This window comes from Heterodontus francisci, chromosome 23 (assembly GCF_036365525.1).
Source record: "Heterodontus francisci isolate sHetFra1 chromosome 23, sHetFra1.hap1, whole genome shotgun sequence".
In the NCBI taxonomy this organism is placed as follows: Eukaryota; Metazoa; Chordata; class Chondrichthyes; order Heterodontiformes; family Heterodontidae; genus Heterodontus; species Heterodontus francisci.
The window spans coordinates 18,236,994-18,255,199 of record NC_090393.1 but is presented as its reverse complement, the minus strand read 5'-3'; the positions used below and the strand labels follow the sequence as shown (position 1 = coordinate 18,255,199).

General features: G+C 45.3%; 1 protein-coding gene and 1 long non-coding RNA gene across 4 annotated transcripts in view; one reads left to right on the top strand and one right to left on the bottom strand.

Annotated features, from left to right (window-relative positions):
- Nucleotides 1-18,206, bottom strand: part of rph3ab (rabphilin 3A homolog (mouse), b) — a 95,242-nt gene that overhangs the window by 34,816 nt on the left and 42,220 nt on the right. Inside the window, exons 7-11 of the mRNA XM_068054789.1 lie at nt 14,716-14,883; nt 9,231-9,308; nt 8,302-8,508; nt 1,978-2,057; nt 1,316-1,390 (exon numbers count right to left, since the gene is read on the bottom strand). Coding sequence (XP_067910890.1) covers nt 1,316-1,390; nt 1,978-2,057; nt 8,302-8,508; nt 9,231-9,308; nt 14,716-14,883 — 608 coding nt within the window. The remainder of the gene's footprint in view (nt 1-1,315; nt 1,391-1,977; nt 2,058-8,301; nt 8,509-9,230; nt 9,309-14,715; nt 14,884-18,206) is intronic.
- The window catches only part of LOC137382617 (uncharacterized), a 97,578-nt gene that overhangs the window by 40,860 nt on the left and 38,512 nt on the right, over nt 1-18,206 (top strand). The window contains exons 2-4 of one of the 3 annotated variants that reach the window (XR_010977228.1): nt 2,551-2,610; nt 3,781-3,835; nt 8,951-9,469. This is a non-coding gene — a long non-coding RNA (uncharacterized lncRNA). Of the gene's footprint in view, nt 1-2,550; nt 2,611-3,780; nt 3,836-8,947; nt 9,470-18,206 lie in introns of those variants that run through there. The other 2 variants (XR_010977227.1, XR_010977229.1) reach the window with 2 other exon arrangements.

Genomic DNA, 18,206 nt, shown 5'->3' with positions numbered 1-18,206 from the left:
CAAACCTGGAACCTGCGGTGAGTAATTCACCTCCTGACTCCCCAAAGCCTGTACACCATCTACAAGGCACAAGTCAGGAGTGTGATGGAATACTCTCCGCCTGCCTGGATGGGTGCAGCTCCAACAGTACTCAAGAAGCTCAACACCATCCAGGACAAAGCGGCCTGTTTGATTGGCACAAACATTCACTCCCTCCACCACCAACGCACAGTGGCAGCAGTGTGTACCATCTACAAGATGTACTGCAGCAATGCACCAAGGCTCCTTTGACAACAACTTCCAAACCCATGACCTCGCCACCTAGACACCACCATCTGCAAGTTCCCCTCCAAACCACCAACCATTCTGACTTGGAACTATATCGCCCACCGTTCCTTCACTGTTGCTGAGTCAAAATCCTGGAGCTCCCTTCCTATCAGAACTGTTGGTGTGCCTACACCCCAAGGACTGCAGCAGTTCAAGAAGGCAGCTCACCACCACTTTCTTAAGGGCAATTAGGGATGGACAATAAGTGCTGGCCTGGCCAGCGAAGCCCACATCCCATGAACGAATAAAAAAAAACTTTAGGATCTGTGTGCTCAGTACTGTAACAGTAGGTGAACCTGCTCACCATTAAATCAGGGGAACTCCATCTGGTTTATTGATTCATATTGAAAATGGATTTATATTTTTTGGGCAGTTCTGATTCTGGTTTCTTTCTCAACTGACAGGGTGGCCAAGCCAGCAGCTCTGCTCAGTGATCCCAATGTTTCTTTGTAAATCCAGTTGGTCTGAAATGCTTCAAAGGACCCAGTGTTGCCAGGAAATGCTTTGCTTTCCACTTTGGGCCTTCTCCTAAGTAGACTGGCTGAAATAAAGACCTTTTCTGAGGAATTTGGAGAGTAAGGGGAACATAATGGAGAAGATTTTGACTTTGTGCTGAACTGGGCTGCTAACTCACTAGCACCCAGTATCTAGTTACAGTATCGCACAAAGATTGATCTCAATGTGCTTCTGGAGGTTAAAATAGTAGGGTAATAAATTTCATGTAGACATATTAATTTCTGATGTGAATGAAAACTGTTGTGCAGACATGGCACTTCAACTGCAACTTCTCACAGACAGTCCCTGTACATCATAAGTAACTAAGCCACAGAAACCCAAACTGATGTAATTGTGATGCACATGCTCCATCTTGCTGCTCATCATGGCACAGATACACCCCCATACATCAAAGTGGTCATTGAACAGATTTAGTGGCCATAGAACACTCTTCACCAGTACTAATAGTAAATTTCATGAATATACGGTTCACTATCTGACAGGAACATCTTACCTTGCTGGCTCCAGGCAGGAGGTGTATTTTCACATATGGATCAGCCAAGCCATTGGAGTCCATGGGTTTCAGTCCCTGTAAGGTAGAAAGGGCACAAATGCCCAATCAGTACTTGGGTTACCAGTCTGTAGCTGAATCCCACAACGTGACCATATGTGAACAACATGGAGTCGCCACCTCCAACAGTATTTCTGTTTGACTTGATACTGAGTTTAGTGCTAATGATGTACTGCAGACTTCATGCACTAACTAGTAGGTTGAAGTTGCCCAAACACATTTCATGTAGCACCTTCATAGGTAGCAGTAATAGATTTTACTCCTGTTGGTCTGAATTGGATGCTAACACAGATCTCCAAAGTAACTATAGCTCCTGATTCCCCTAAAAGCACAGTATTCCAACTGACCCTAGCACCCAGCGACCCTGAAATTCTAACATACTGCCACACCCAGTCCCTAAGGCTACATGTGCATATCATACAGCAGGAACTCATTAACGTTTCTTTGTATTAAAAGCATTTTAAACCACCTATTTATTGAGAACTTATCAATTCTTTGGAATGAGAGAACATTTCACATTTGACCAGAAACTGCTTTAATATCTTTGGTGACCCAGTATCCTCATTTTGAGTTTAATTAGAAAATGAGTAAATCAGACAGCTCACCTTTGCTTTTATGATGGTGCAGTGCAAAGCATTGTTGGCCTGGTCATAGATTAGACTGAACTCCAGTGCTCCCAGTGTAGCTGTGAACACAACCAATATAACTTTCTCAACAAAACTGTCGCCAGTGTAAGGTATGAAAGCAAAGCAGTCACTCATAGCATTCATTTTGGTTTAAAATCGTAATCATTTTAATAGCTATCATGCTTCAAGGTAAATGCAGTCCCATCATTTAAACTGTACATTTGTGTATAATTTAGATTAACAATATAATGTATTTATTGCAGAGGAATGGATGCCCTATGGTCTCAGTTGATAGGCTGTTATTATAGTAGGGGTTCAGATAGTAAATGTTTGAGCCTGAAATTTATCTTGTGCTATTATTATTGTATGATCACATGGTCCACTACTTTAACAGAAATATTAACCCAAAATGGATTAAAATCATCGGCTAAAAAATTTAATGTAGACATATTAACCATTTGTATGATTGTATGGCACAGTGTAATTTCTGAGCTTCAATCTGCTGTGTAAGGTCTGATATTATGGACTGTAACTGCACTCTTTTTGTTACAGTAACCCAGGTCGCTATGCCCTGGATCAGGATGGCCAATTGGCATCAAAGTTAATGACGAGGTTTGGCACTGGATTTCTCTCTCAAAAGAACATTAGAAATAGGAGCAGGAGTAGACCACATGGCCTGCTGAGTCTGCTCTGTCATTCAACACGATCATGGCTGATCTTGGGCTTCAATTCCACTTTCCCGCCCGCTCCCCACATCCCTTGATTCCCTGAGTGGCCAAAAATCTGTCTATCCCAGCCTTAAATATATTCAATGATGGAGCATCCACATCCCTCAGGGGTTGAGAATTCCAAAGATTCACAACCCTTTGAGCGAAGAAATCTTTTCTCATCTCAGTCCTGAATGATCAGCCCCTTATCCTGAAACTGTGCCCCTTTGTTCTAGATTTCCCAGCCAGGGGAAACAACAGCTCAGTATCTACCCTATCAAGGCCCTTCATAATCTTGAATGTTTCAATGAGATCACCTCTCATTCTTCTAAACCCCAGAGAATATAGAACCAATTTACTCATAGGACAATCCTATCATCCCAGGGACCAATCTGGTGAAACTTCACTGTATCGCCTCCAATGCAAGTATATATTTCCTCAAATATAGAGACTAATATTTGCACGCAGTACTCCAGGTGTGCTCTCACCAAAGCCCTAGATTATGATCGAGAACACTTGGAAGTCTTCCATCTACTGTGTTTCTCCTCTAAATGTTTTTGCTGTATTTCTGGCTTACTTTTTGGGCTGAATTTCATCAATGCGGGCGGCACGCTGTGAAGTCGATGGCCTTCCGACACGCAAGTGCGGTCGCACAGCCCCCATGAGGTTATGCACGGGGGCTCATTTAAATGGAGGGTGTGGAGCAGCTGCCCCGATGACGTAGAGGTGGCAGCCGCCACATCCCCGGCAATGGCGTCCGGCGCCACCGTGCAGGCACTGGTGCCGTTTTTAAAGGGCTTCTAGTCCTTCAGGATATATTAAGATATTTAAAGGTGCCGATGTGATTAAGAAAATTAATAGACGTTTAATGTAACATTGAATCCCCTCGCCCACCCCCACCCCCACCGAGTCCTCAACACAAAAATACAATTTTTAAAATTCCGAACTTTCCCCCCGAACTTCAGTATCTTTGACCCTCAACCCCTTCCCACCATCCCCACAACCAATAGGAATAGTTTACTCTGCTCCCCCATCCACCGCCCTGATAATTTTATTCCTCCCTTCTCCCCACCAGTGTCTCGCCTCGGAACTCCAACGTAAAATCGGCGTGAGACGGCCACCATTGGCAGGTGAGTTAATTTGCATTTTAATTATCCTCATTTTAATATTTTAATGAAGGCGGGGGGGGGGGGGGGGGTGTGGGGGGGCTGCACCAAGGCCTCACCACTGCTGCTAATATCCGGCGGGGCCTTCTCGGCGTCGTGGCTGGACACACCCGCTAGCATTTTGCGGCCCTCCCCGCCACAACCCACGACACCGAGGGGCTGACAAAATTCAGCCCTTTATCTCGCTCTTTAGTGTGTGACACAAAACAAGAACACAGTTTACACCAATCCAAAATCCCAACCAAGACAAGAACTGCTCTTCAAAATGACCTAGATCAAAATGTTCCTCTCCTGCAACCATAGCCGGGGAATTACTATTGCCAATATCAACAAGCAAACACAAAGGGTGACATTTTTCAATTCCTGCCAGCACGTTTCAGACAACTGCAGGCAGCTGCCCACAATTTTCCATCCACGTCAAATGGACTATCGGGGCCTTGACATTGGTGCAAGCCCAGAAGATTTAGGTAGTATAAAAGCAAAATACTGCAGATCCTGGAAATCTGAAATAAAAACAAGCAATGCTGGAAATACTCAGCAGGTCTGGCAGCATCTGTGAAGAGAGAAACAGAGTTAACGTTTCAGGTCAGTGACCCTTCTTCAGAACTGGCAAATATTAGAAATGTGAAAGGTTATAAGCAAGTAAAGCAGGGGTGGGGCAAGGGATAACAAAGGAGAAGGTGTAGATAGGACAAGGTCACAGAATAGCTGACCAGAAGGTCCTGGAGCAAAGGTAAACAATATGTTAATGGTGTGTTGAAAGACAAAGCATTAGTACAGATAGGGTGTTAACGGACTGAAAATTGAACAGCCGCAAGTACAAACATGAAAAAAACAGTGGGTAAGCAAACTGAACAAACTAAGATAAAAGAAAATAAAATAAACACAAAAAAAATGAAAAAAGAAAAAAGAAAAAAATAACTAAAAATAAAAGTAAAATGGGGGGCCCGTCATGCCCTGAAATTTAGGCTTTAGTGCAATCATGTGGCATTCCCCTGTCGGCTGTTTCAGTTGAAATGTTCACCCATATAAAATAGCAGACAGAGGAATTCTATGTATGGTGGGGTGCACAAGCAGCAAATTCAGAATTAGACACGTTTATTCCAAATGCTGCTTTCATCCCCACTCCAGGGCTGGGATTGTATCTTGGCAATGGGGGTCTCAACCCAGAGAGCCGAGAGCCCTGCATCGCCTCCTCTGGGGAAGGTCCCGCTGAATCAAGTGCCATTTAGGCACTTAAGTGGACAGCAGATATGTAGGCAAATCTCAGAAAGGTGTAAAAACAATAGGGTAATAATAGTAGGGGATTTCAACTTCCCCAATATTAACTGGTCTTAGTGCAAAAGGCTTAAAAGGGGCAGAATTCTTAAAGTGCATATAGGAGAGCTTTTTGAGCCAGCATATAGAAAGTCTTACAAGAGAAGGGGGCAGTACTGGACCTAATCTTAGGGAATGAAGTCAGACAAGTGGTAGAAGTGTCAGTGGGGGAGCATTTCGGGGATAGTGACCATAACTCTAAGATTAAAGGTAATTATGGAAAAGGAAAAAGATGGACCGGAAATAAAGGTACTGAATTGGGGGAAGGCTGATTTCAATATGACAAAACAGGATCTGGCCAAAGTGGACTGGGAACAGCTACTTGTAGGAAAGTCTACATTGGACCAGTGGGAGTTATTCAAAAAGGAAAGAGTAAGAGTTCAGGGCCAACATGTTCCCGTAAAGGTGAAGGGTAGGTCCAACAGGTCCGTGGAACCCTGAATGTCAAGGGATATAGAGGATTGGATAAGGAAAAAAAAGGAGGCTTATGGCAGATTCAGAGGGCTGAAAACAGCAGAGGCACTAGAGGAGTATAGAAAGTGTAGGGGGTATTAAAAAAGTAATTAGTAGAGCGAAGAGGGGGCAGGAAAAAATACTGGCAGACAAGATAAAGGAAAATCCCAAGGTGTTTTATAAGTATATTAAGGGCAAGAGGACAACCAGGGAAAGAGTAGGGCCCATTAGAGACCAAAGTGGCAATCTGTCTGTGGAGCCGAAGGACATAGGTGAGGTTTTAAATGATTACTTTGCATCTGTGTTCACTATGGAGAAGGATGATGTAGGTGTAGAGATCAGGGAGGGGAATTGTGATATACGTAAACGAATTAGCATTGAATGGGAGGAGGTATTAGCTGTTTTAGCGGGCTTAAAAGTGGATAAATCCCCAGGCCCAGATGAGATGTATCCCAGGCTGTTAAGTGAGGCAAGGGAGGAGAAAGCAGGGGCTCTGACACAAATTTTCATATCCTGTCTGGCCACAGGAGAGGTGCCAGAGGACTGGAAGACAGCGAATGTGGTACCATTATTCAAGAAGGGTAGCAGGGATAAACCAGGTAATTACAGGCCAGTGAGTCTAACATCAGTGATAGGGAAACAATTGGAAAAAATTCTGAGGGACAGGATTAATCTCCACTTGGAGAAGCAGGGATTAATCAGGCATAGTCAGCGTGGCTTTGTCAGGGGGAGATCGTATCTAACTAACTTGATTGAATTTTTCGAGGAGGTAACTAGATGTGTAGATCAGGGTAAAGCAGTTGATGTAGTCTACATGAACTTCAGTAAGGCTTTTGATAAGGTCCCACATGGGAGATTGGTTAAGAAGGTAAGAGCCCATGGGATCCAGGGCACTTTGGCAAATTGGATCTAAAATTGGCTTAGTGGCAGGAGGCAGAGGGTAATGGTCGAGGATTGTTTTTGCGATTGGAAGCCTGTGACCACAGGGATCGGTGCTGGGACCCTTGCTGTTTGTAGTGTACATGAATGATTTAGACTTGAATATAGGAGGTATGATAAGTAAGTTTGCAGATGGCACGAAAATTGGTGGTATCGTAAATAGTGAGGAGGAAAGCCTTAGATTAAAGGACGATATAGATGAGCTGGTAAGATGGGCAGAGCAGTGGCAAATAGAATTTAACCCTGAGAAGTGTGAGGTGATGCATTTTGGGAGGACTAACAAGGCAAGGGAATATACAATGGATGGTAGGACCCTAGGAAGCACAGAGAGTCAGAGGGGCCTTGCTGTACTTGTCCGTATATCACTGTAGGCAGCAGCACAGGTAGATAAGGTGGTTAGGAAGGCATATGGGATACTTGCCTTCATTAGCCGGGGCACAGAATGTAAGAGCAGGGAGGTTATGATGGAGCTGTATAAAATGTTAGTTAGGCCACAGCTGGAGTACTGTGTACAGTTCTGGTCACCACACTATAGGAAGGATGTGATTGTACTGGAGAGGGTGCAGAGGAGATTCACCAGGATGTTGCCTGGGCTGGAGAATTTCAGCTATGAAGAGAGACTGGATAGGCTAGCGTTGTTTTCCTTAGAGCAGAGAAGGCTGAGGGGGGACCTGATTGAGGTATACAAAATTATGAGGGGAATTGATAGGATAGATAGGAAGAAACTTTTTCCCTTAGCCGAGGTGTCAATAACCAGGGGGCATAAATTTAAGGTAAGGGGCAGGAGATTTGGAGGGGATTTGAGGAAAAAAATTTTCATCCAGAGGGTGGTTGGAATCTGGAACGCACTGCCTGAAGCGGTGGTAGAGGCAGGAACCCTCACAACATTTAAGAAGTATCTGGATGAGCACTTGAAACGCCATAGCATACAAGGCTACGGACCAAGTGCTGGAAAATGGGATTAGAATAGATAGGTGCTTGATGGCTGGCACGAACACAATGGGCTGAAGGGCCTGCTTCTGTGCTGTATACCTCTATGACTCTATTAAATTAGAGCTCCTATCAAAGGGTGCCACCTGAAACATTACAGCAACAAATTGTATTTATATAACACCTTTCGTGCAGTAAACATCCCAAGGCATTTCACAGGAATGTAATTAGATAAAATTCCACACCAAGTCACACAAAGAGATATTAGGACAGGTGATCAAATGTTTGGTCCAGGAGGTAGGTGTAAGGTGTGACTTGAAGTAGAGGTAGAGAGGTTTAGTGAGGCAACTCCAGAGCTCCAGGCCTGGGCAGCTGAAGGTACGGCTGCCAATTGTAGAGCAATGGAAAACCAGGATGTGCAAGAGGAGAGAATTGGAGAACCGCAGAGATCTTGGAGGGTTTGTAGGGCTGGAGGAGGTCACAGACACAGGGATGTTAAGGTCATGAAGCGATTTGAAGATAAGGATTTGAATCTTAAAATCGAGGTGTTGCCGCCGAGCAAGCATAGGGGTGACAGGTGAACGGGACTTGTTGCGAGTTACTCTCTCTCTTCCAGAGGGTGTTTGATTGCTGCGCCTTTCCAGTATTTTCTGCTTTTCAGTTTCACACCAGCTGTGAAATGTTGGATTCCTTTAATCATCTTTGGGAGTATTCTATCACAGATTATACTTGCGGTTCATTAGGCTTTTGTAATGAATCCACTTGTATCTGCCAGCCCTGGTATTACTCACTGGCTTCATCCGAATCATAAATGTCCTCGTCCTCATCCTCTTGCTGTTGCTGTTGTGAGGAAGGAGGCAGACCTGATGCCGTGCTTGGTGCTGTATACTGCGAATGCTGGCGGACAGCTCTCTCCTCCTTCAGTGGGGTGTAACTGGCATCCGATGATGGGGTGGGCTGATTGGCCACTGAATGCGACAAGGAGGGAGACCCTACCACTGGCAGAGAGAAACAAACAAAAGAAAACAGAAAGCAAAATCATTTCGTCTTCATTTCAAGTTGAGGATCTGTTTGATGGCACCAAGATGAAACCAGGGGATCCACAGCCAGGAAGAACTGAAATGAAAAAATGGAGCTGCTCATGACGGTTCTTACTTGGCTTTTGCTCCGGATATCTGGGAGTCACTCCCTGACCTGGTCTATAGGTTCCAGAGGCACCTGCGAATAGGGAGACCAGAAATATGTCAGTTTAACAAGGCTGAAGAGTCTGCAGCTCTTACAATGACAGTATAAAAAGAACCAGAATAGAGTTTCATTAAAGAGCCCTCATGAATTCTAATAGGAAATTCTTAGGGGAGTAATTTGTGTTGAAAATCCTCATCTATTCTAGACAAATTAAAATACTTGCCATTATTAAATGTGATGTTTTTGTATCAGCAGGCACGGAGATTCAGGGTGAATCTTCCTTGCTGCCAAGCTGCTGTGGTGTTGTCACTGACTGGGAGTGTCCAGACTGAATCCAAGGTAAAATATGGGGATTCAGGGGGAGTGGGTGAGACTGCCTGAGAGCTGAGAGCGAGCTGCTGCCTATGGGAAACGATGTTAGGAGCTTGGATTACTGTTTCTCCACTCGACAGCATTAAACACTGGTTTTGGCCCTTGGTCACATTTTCTCAAAAATTAAGATGAGGCAGGTTCATCTAATCAGGGAGGTACCTACCTGCTTGAGGTGGCTGGGTAGTTTGGTGTGGAGCTGAGGGTGGTCGCGAACCCTGAGCTGAAATGTTACGTCGTCCACCTGAGAAAGAAGAGCAAGTGAAAACTAGTGTCAACAGGAAGACTAAGTACTTTGTGGTAATGGACAGAAAACACATAAAAGACAAAGCATAACAGTAACTATGCCACAATCCAGGCAGAAGTTAGAAGAATGAGCATGTTAAAATATTCAAGTGATGAAGTTCAGCAACCAACAATTTATAAGAGTACATTACTTTAAAGCACTTAAACACAACACTCTGTAATTTGTTTTAGTGCTCCGGGCTTGCATTAAAGTACGATTCATGACATTTATATAATATCAATCACACTGAATCTTCTCAAAATGTTTCACACAATGAATTACTGTGAGATGCAATATCTGCCATTACATAAGCAAGCACATTTTGCATAGGTAATATCCCACAAACATGAATGAGATGACTAACTGGTTTATCTGCTTTGTGTGAGTTACCAGGGGAACTAAATGTTCTTCAGATAGCCCAAAGGATATTTCACAAGTAAATGTCTTTGAAATTATTTACTCCAAAGAAGAGAAGGCTCAAAGGATTTGCTCAAGGATTCAAGATACTTAAAGGACGAAATAAATGGAACCCCAGTATGTTCATGATTGCCTTCTAGAATTGGGCAATAGAGTCCTACTTAGAAAATGGAAGGTTCGATTTAAGTACTTTACACAGAGGGTGGTGAATCTTTGGAATGGAATGCTCATTTGACATGGTGGAGTCACGACAGCGTGAAGACATTTAAGGGAGAATTAGGTAGATATTTAAGGGTGTGGGCAATTGAAAGGTCTTAATTTTTGGGTCGGTCAGAGGAACTGCATAGTCCTTTCTACTTCTGTACTCTCCTCTGTTTCTAATCACTGAAACGGGTCCTTGGTTTAACATCTCACCAAAAGGGTGGCATCTCTTGACAGTACAGCAGTCCCTCAGCCTAGATTATGCACTCAAAAGCTGGCATTGCGTTTCACCTACAACTTACAAACTGCAGATGAGAGTGCTTTCAACTGAGCCAAGCTGACATGTCAAGTAACACTGGTGTCATGCATGTCAGGATGGGATACCAACCAATATACTAACCAGCAGTCAGTCAAATCTTTTCATCTTTTCAATATGTCAAATGCCACTGATGCCGCTGGAATGACTGAGATTTACTTTGAATTCAATTAGAGGCTTGGAATACTTTTATAAATCATTGAATGATACAACACAGAAAGCCCGTCATGTCTGTGCTTGTCAGCTCTTTAAAAGAGCTGTATATAATTCCTCTGCCCTTTCTGCAGAGTCCTGCAAGATGCTCCCCTTCAAGTATTTATCCTAATCCCTTTTGAAAGTTACTATTTGCTTCATCCACCCTTTGAGGCAGTGCATTCCAGATCATAAGTTGATGCATGAAATAATTCTCATCTCACCTCTCGTTCTCTTTCATTTTAAAAAAGTCATGAATTGTCACATTGGCAAAATGTCGAGAGAGGCTAATATGTGGAGTCAGAGCTCATGCAAATATTGCTAACAGCCTCTGGTGGTTTGAAGGTATGACTCCAAAGGATTGCATAACTCTGTCAGTGTCCCACCAAAGGAAATTCTGCATGTATGCTAAAGGGGAATAGAGAGGCACTTTGGGGGTGAATAAAATGGCAAGGGGGAATAGAGAGACATGGGGGGGATTAGAGAGACACGGGGGTGGGGGGGGGAATAGCGAGACACGGTGGGGGAGAATAGAGAGACACAGGGGGAATAGAGAGACACAGGAGCGGGGGAATAGAGAGACACAGGAGGAATAGGAAGACACGGTGGGGCATAGAGAGACATGGGGGGGGTGATAGAGAGGCACAGGAGGAATAGAGAGACACAGGTGGGGGGAATAGAGAGACACGGGGGTAATAGGAGACACTGTGGGGGGGGGCACAGAGAAGCACAGGAGGAAGAGATAGACACAGGGGGAATAGAGAGACACGGAGGGAATAGAGAGACACGGAAGGGAATAGAGAGACATGGGGGTGAAATATAGAGACACGAGGGGGGAATAGAGAGACACGGGGGAATAGAGAGACATGGGGGGCGGGGAATAGAAAGACACGAGGGGGAAATAGAGAGACACGGATGGAATAGAGAGACACGGGGGGAATAGAGAGACACGGAAGGGAATAGAGAGACATGGGGGTGAAATAGAGAGACACGAGGGGGGAATAGAGAGAGACGGGGGAATAGAGAGACATGGGGGGAATAGAGAGACACGGAGAGGAATAGCGAAACACGGGGGGGGGGGGGTGGGTGGGGAATAGAGTGACACGGAAGGGAATAGAGAGACATGGGGGGCGGGGAATAGAAAAACACGAGGGGGAAATAGAGAGACACGGGGGGAAATAGAGAGACACGGGGCAGGGGAATAGAGAGACACATGGGGAATAGGGAGACACGGGGGGGCATAGAGAGACATGGGGGTGCAATAGAGAGACGTGAGGGGGGAATAAAGAGACACAGGGGGAATAGAGTGACACGGAGAGGAATAGAGAAACACGGGGCGGGGGGGGAATAGAGAGACACGGAAGGGAATAGAGAGACATGGGGGGGAATAGAAAGACATGAGGGAGGAATGGAGAGACACGGGGGGGAAATAGAGAGACACGGGAGGGGAAATAGAGAAACACGGGAGGGGAAACAGAGAAACACGGGAGGGGAAACAGAGAAACAAGGAGGGGGGGAATAGAGAGACACGGAAGGGAATAGAGAGACACGGGGGGAATAGAGAGACACGGAGAGGAATAGAGAAACACGGGGGTGGGGAATAGAGAGACATGGAAGGGAATAGAGAGACACGGGGGGGAATAGAGAGACATGGGGGGGAATAGAAAGACACGAAGGGAGAATAGTGAGACACGGGGGGGGAATAGAGAGACGTGGGGGGGAATAAAGAGACATGGGGGGAATAGAGAGACACGGAGAGGAATAGAGAAACACGGGGGGGGGGGGGTGGAATAGAGAGACACGGAAGGGAATAGAGAGACATGGGTGTGAAATAGAGAGACACGAGGGGGGTATAGAGAGACACGGGGGGAATAGAGAGACACGGAGTGGAATAGAGAAACACGGGGGTGGGGATTAGAGAGACACGGAAGGGAATAGAGAGGCATGGGGGGAATAGCGAGACACAAGGGGGGAATAGAGAGACACGGGGTGCGGGAATAGAGAGACACAGGGGGAATAGGGAGACACGGGGGGGGGAATAGAGAGACATGGGGGGAATAGAGAGACATGGGGGGGAATAGCGAGACACGAGGGGGGAATAGAGAGACACGGGGGGGGTAATAGAGAGACACAGGGGGGGAATAGAGAGACATGGGGGGGGGAATTGCGAGACACAAGGGGGGAATAGAGAGACACGGGGCGGGGGAATAGAGAGACACAGGTGGGGGGAATAGAGAGACACGGGGGGGGGGAATAGAGAGACACAGGAGGGGAATAGAGAGACATGGGGAGGAATAGTGAGACACGGGGGGATTAGAGAGACACGGGGTGGGGGAATAGAGAGACACGGGGCGGGGGAATTGAGAGACACAGGGGGAATAGGGAGACACGGGGGGGGGCATAGAGAGACATGGGGGGGGAATAGAGAGACACAAGGGGGGAATAGAGAGACACGGGGCAGGGGAATAGAGAGACACAGGGGGAATAGGGAGACACGGGGGGGGTGCAATAGAGAGACGTGAGGGGGGAATAAAGAGACACAGGGGGAATAGAGAGACACGGAGAGGAATAGAGAAACACGGGGCTGGGGGAATAGAGAGACACGGAAAGGGAATAGAGAGACATGGGGGGGGGGAATTGAAAGACACTAGGGGGAATAGAGAGACACGGGGAGGGAATAGAGAGACATGGGGGGATGGGGGGGGAATAGAGAGACATGGGGGGGGAATAGAGAGACATGGGGGAATAGAGAGACACAGGGGGGAATAGAGAGCACAGTGGGGGAATAGAGAGACATGGGGGGGAATAGCGAGACACAAGGGGGAATAGAGAGACACGGGGCGGGGGAATAGAGAGACACGGGTGGGGGGAATAGAGAGACATTGGGGGGGGAATAGAGAGACATGGGGGGAATAGTGAGACACAGGAGGTGAATAGAGAGACATGGGGGTGAATAGTGAGACACAGGGGGGAATAGAGAGACACGGGGCGGGGGAACAGAGAGACACAGGGGGAATAGGGAGACACGGGGGGAAAATAGAGAGACACGGGGGGGGGAAATTGAGAGACATGGAGAGGAATAGAGAAACACGGGGGGGAATAGAGAGACATCGGGGTTGATAGAGAGACACGGGGGTTGATAGAGAGACATGGGGTGAATAGAGAAACACGGGGAAGAAATAGAGAGACAAGGGGGGAATAGAGAGACACGGGGGGGAATAGAGCAACACAGGGGGGGGTGGGAATAGAGCGACACCGGGGAGGGGAATAGAGCGACACGGGGGGGGGGGGGGGGTGTGTGGACAGACACGGGGGGGGGGGAGTGGGCGGGGGGGAGTAGAGAGGGGATTTCAGGTCTGACTGCATGAATTTATTTACACAACTCAGGGACCTTACTGAGCCATCTACATGCCGGCCTTAAACATGCCACACAACAAAAGAGGCAAGAAGCTGGTCCGATTCTCCAACTTCCTCAAAATCATCTCTGGGAAGAATAACTGGCTTGGAAAGGAATGAAGAACTTTAAGCATGCATGGATCAGAAAGGAGTGAGGAAACTGAGAGGGATAAAGGGTGAGGTTAGTGGCACTAAAGCATTTGAGGGAGAGAGCAGCCGCTGAACATGAACAGTCTGATCCACACCGTTAGCACAATGCATCAACAATGTCACTCAGCAAACACCAGTGATGGAATATTCCCACAAGGACTGTCAATGGGAATCCTCCATGCCGATGTGATTCACAAGAACATCATCCGCGAGTATCATGCCCCTCCACAACCTGCAACCCTCTATAAAATCCATCTTGAAAAATACATAAAGCACTTTTGAAGTATCATTAAGTAATTCAAGCTGTGCCACAGTTCACATTCTCTCTGCTATTAATGCAGTAAACAGCATTCATCTATAAATTCCATTTCATAAGAACTAAGAGAATGTGCTTCATTCCCGCTCCACTGAAACTGCACAGCATTCAAGATGAGGATATGAGAAGATAATTGTCAATTGATTGTCTGCACACAGAATAAAGTTATTTGTAGATAGATAGCAAGAGAGAGAAAAAAAATTGAGTGCACGTGAAAGGAAGCAAGAGTGAGAGAATGGGCAAGAGAGAAGGAAAGGTAGATAACATAGCGACTGGGGGCGGGCACTGGGTGAGAGTAAGCATGAGCGAAAGAGATAGAGTCCTGCAGGAGGTTTGAATGGAATCACACACCAACCATTTCAAATGACTTCACTAACCTGCTGGACTCCTATTGGTGTCACTCTCCATGTCACCACTGTATCCATCCTGACTCTCACTTTCACCATATTCGCTGCTGGCTACCAGTCGTGATTCTGGTGGCCTGCGTCCTGAGGAAACGTAACTGGCAGGAGCCCGGCCAGTGGGCACAGACCCAACTTCACTGCCTGAAAGAGAACAGTTGGAAAATTAAGGCTCCTCTGTCAGCACAGGTAGGTTATCAGGCTAATAAAGGTAGATATTCCAACTAACAGGATGGCCACTGCAGGTGGAATTGATCAAAAAGGGAATGGGAAGTTGGGCATCCAGCAATCTCGCTGCTTGATCATCATAAAAACCCTCCTGGTTCACTAATTTCCTTTAGAGAAGAAAACATTCTGTCCTTCCTCAGTCTTCCCGGTAAGCGACTCCAAACCTATACCAACGTGGTTGATTCTTAACTGTCTTCTAAAGTGGCATAATAAGCCACTCAGTTGTGTGCATTTTCTATGAGTGATCCAAGGTGAAGGTCCACCACCATCTCCGAACAAACAAACAATTACTCAATCTCACATTCCCAGTGGGGAGCCACACCAAGAGGGGGCACAGGTCAGAGAATTAAGATTACTGTGTTGGGAACTCAGGATCATAGAATTCCCCCTATACTATAAAATATAAAGGTATGTTATGCATGCAGTAATCTATACTTCCATTTTCTGCTTTCAAAAATGTGATGATCTCTGACTAAAGGTCTTCAGGATAAATTGCAGAAGCTCCACGTTGCCATCAGAAATGCGGCAGGGCAAGATTTCCATCCACTGTCTGCTTTGACCATGACCCATTCTATCGGGCGGTGTGGATCAGTGCTTTGACAAACAGTATGATGGAATTGTTCCAAATATTGAGTGTTTTCTATAACACAAGCCAAGGGCAAAAGAAGGAAAAGACTACAACTCCAATTTTACAAGTGAGGAACATAGGAGCAGAAGGAGGCCATTCAATCCTTTCAGTCTGTTTTGCCATTCAGTTAGATCATGGCTAGTCTGTATTGCAACTCCATTTTACTCCATTTGGTTCTATACTTAATACCCTTGCCTAACATAAATCTATCCATCTCAGTTTTGAAACTTTCAATTGACCTAGCCTCAGAAGATTTTTGGGAGACTGAGTTCCATATTTTCGCTAGCACACCCTGTTTCATTCCTAAATGTCTTGGCTCTTATTTTGCAATTATATGGCCAGTTCTGGAATCCTCCATCAGATGAGTCAGTTTCTTGCTATCTACCCTATCAAATCCTCATCATTTAAACTTTATTTGATTAGATCACCACTCATACTTCTATACTCAAGGGAACACAAGCCAAGTTTATGCAACCTATTCTCAAAATGTAACCCTTTAAGCCCCAGCATCATTCTGATGAAGCTGTGCTGTAGCCCCTCCAAAACTAATATATTCTTTCAGAGGTACAGTGTTCAGAACTGAATGCATTATTCCGTGGGGGGGGGGTTGGGGGGGGGGGGTGGTGTCTGACCAAGTGCCTGTACAACTTAAAAATAACTTTAATAACTTTATCTCCTTTACATTCCAGCCTCCTTGAGTTAATAACCAACATTCCATTAGCTCTATTGATTGCTATCCACTGGCTTTTGGTGATTTGTGCAAATGGATACTCAAATCTGTTTGCTCCTCCACAATTCCAAGCTTCTAACCATTTAGAAAATACTACCATTTGTCTTGCTTGGATCCAAATTGGATGACCTCAGACTGAACTCCATTTGCCTTTATTCAAAAAGGGAGGGAGACAGAAAGCAGGAAGTTACAGGCCCGTTAGCATTTGTCATAGGGAAAATGTTAGAAGTTATTATTAGAGATGTTATAACAGGGCACTTAGAAAAATTCAAGGTAATCAGGCAGAGTCAACATGGTTTTATGAAAGGGTAATCATGTTTAACCAATTTATTGGAGTTCTTTGAGGAAGTAACATGTGCTGTGGATAAAGGGGAACCGATGGATGTACTGTACATAGATTTCCAGAAGGCATTTGATAAGGTGCCACAGCAAAGGTTATTGCAGAAAATAAAAGCTCATGGTGTAGGGGGTAACATTTTGGCATGGATAGAAGATTGGCTCACTAACAGGAAACAGAGAGTAGGCATAAATGGGTAATTTTCTAGTTGGCAAGATGTAACAAGTGGTGTGCCACAGAGATCTGTGCTGGGGCCTCAACTTTTTACAATTTATGCAAATGACTTGGATGAAGGGACCAAAGATATGGTTGCTAAATTTGCTGATGACAAAGATAGGTAGGATAGTAATTTGTGAAGAGGACAAAAGGAAGCTATAAAGGGATATAGATAGGTTAGTGAGTGGGCAAAGATCTGGCAAATGGAGTATAATGTGGGAAAATGTGAAATTGTCCATTTTGACAGGAAAAATAAAAAAGTATATTATGTAAATGGTGAGAGATTGCAGAGCTCTGAGATGCAGAGGGATTTGAGTGGCCTAATGCATGAATAGCAAAATTGCAGGTACAGCAAGTAATTGGGAAAGCTAAAGAAATGTTATCATTTATTGCGAGGGGATTGGAATACAAAAGTAGGGAGGTTATGCTTCAGCTATACAGGGCATTGGTGCGACCACATCTGGAGTAATGTGTACAGTATGGGTCTCCTTATTTAAGGAAGGATGTAAAGTCGTTGGAAGCAGTTCAGAGAAGATTTACTAGACTAATACTTGGAATGGGTGGGTTGTCTTATGAGGAAAGGTTGGTCAGGTTAGCCTTGTATCTGCTGGAGTTTAGAAGAGTAAGAGGTGACTTGATTGAAACATATAAGATCCTGAGGGGTCTTGACAGGGTGGATGTGGAAAGGATGTTTCTTCTTGTGGGAGAATCTAGAACTAGGGATCATTGTTTAAAAATAAGGGGTCACCCATTTAAGACAGAGATGAGGAGAAATTTCTTCCCTGAGGGTCGTGAGTCTTTGCAAATCTCCTTCAAAAGGCAGTGGAAGCAGAGTGTTTGAAAATTTTTAAGGCAGAGATAGATAGATTCTTGATAAGTAGGGGGGGGTGTGAAAGGTTATTGGGGGTAGGCAGGAATGTGGAGTTGATGTTACAATCAGATCAGCCATGATCTTATTGAATGGCGGAGCAGGCTCGAGTTGCCAAGTGGCCTACTCCTGTACCTAATTCGTATGTTTGTACGCCACAAATGACAGAAAAATGGATGAATTGTTCACAATGGAAACATGTGGGCAATGCCGCTCCCTATGATTTTGCTAGATTGTGGAGGTCATGCTGTTGGAGGCAAGCCAAAAGAGAATGGCCCTATTTGGAGCTGAAGGCCACCCACAAGTAAAAGCCAAAGTACCACCTGCATTGATGCAAGTCACTAGCTGAATTAATGCTGTCACTAGCACTTGGCTGAAAAGGAGAAAGAAATATGCTGGTATAAGAAGCAAGATAATAGTGAATGTGCTCCTCCATTTTGGGGAGTCCATTAAATACGGC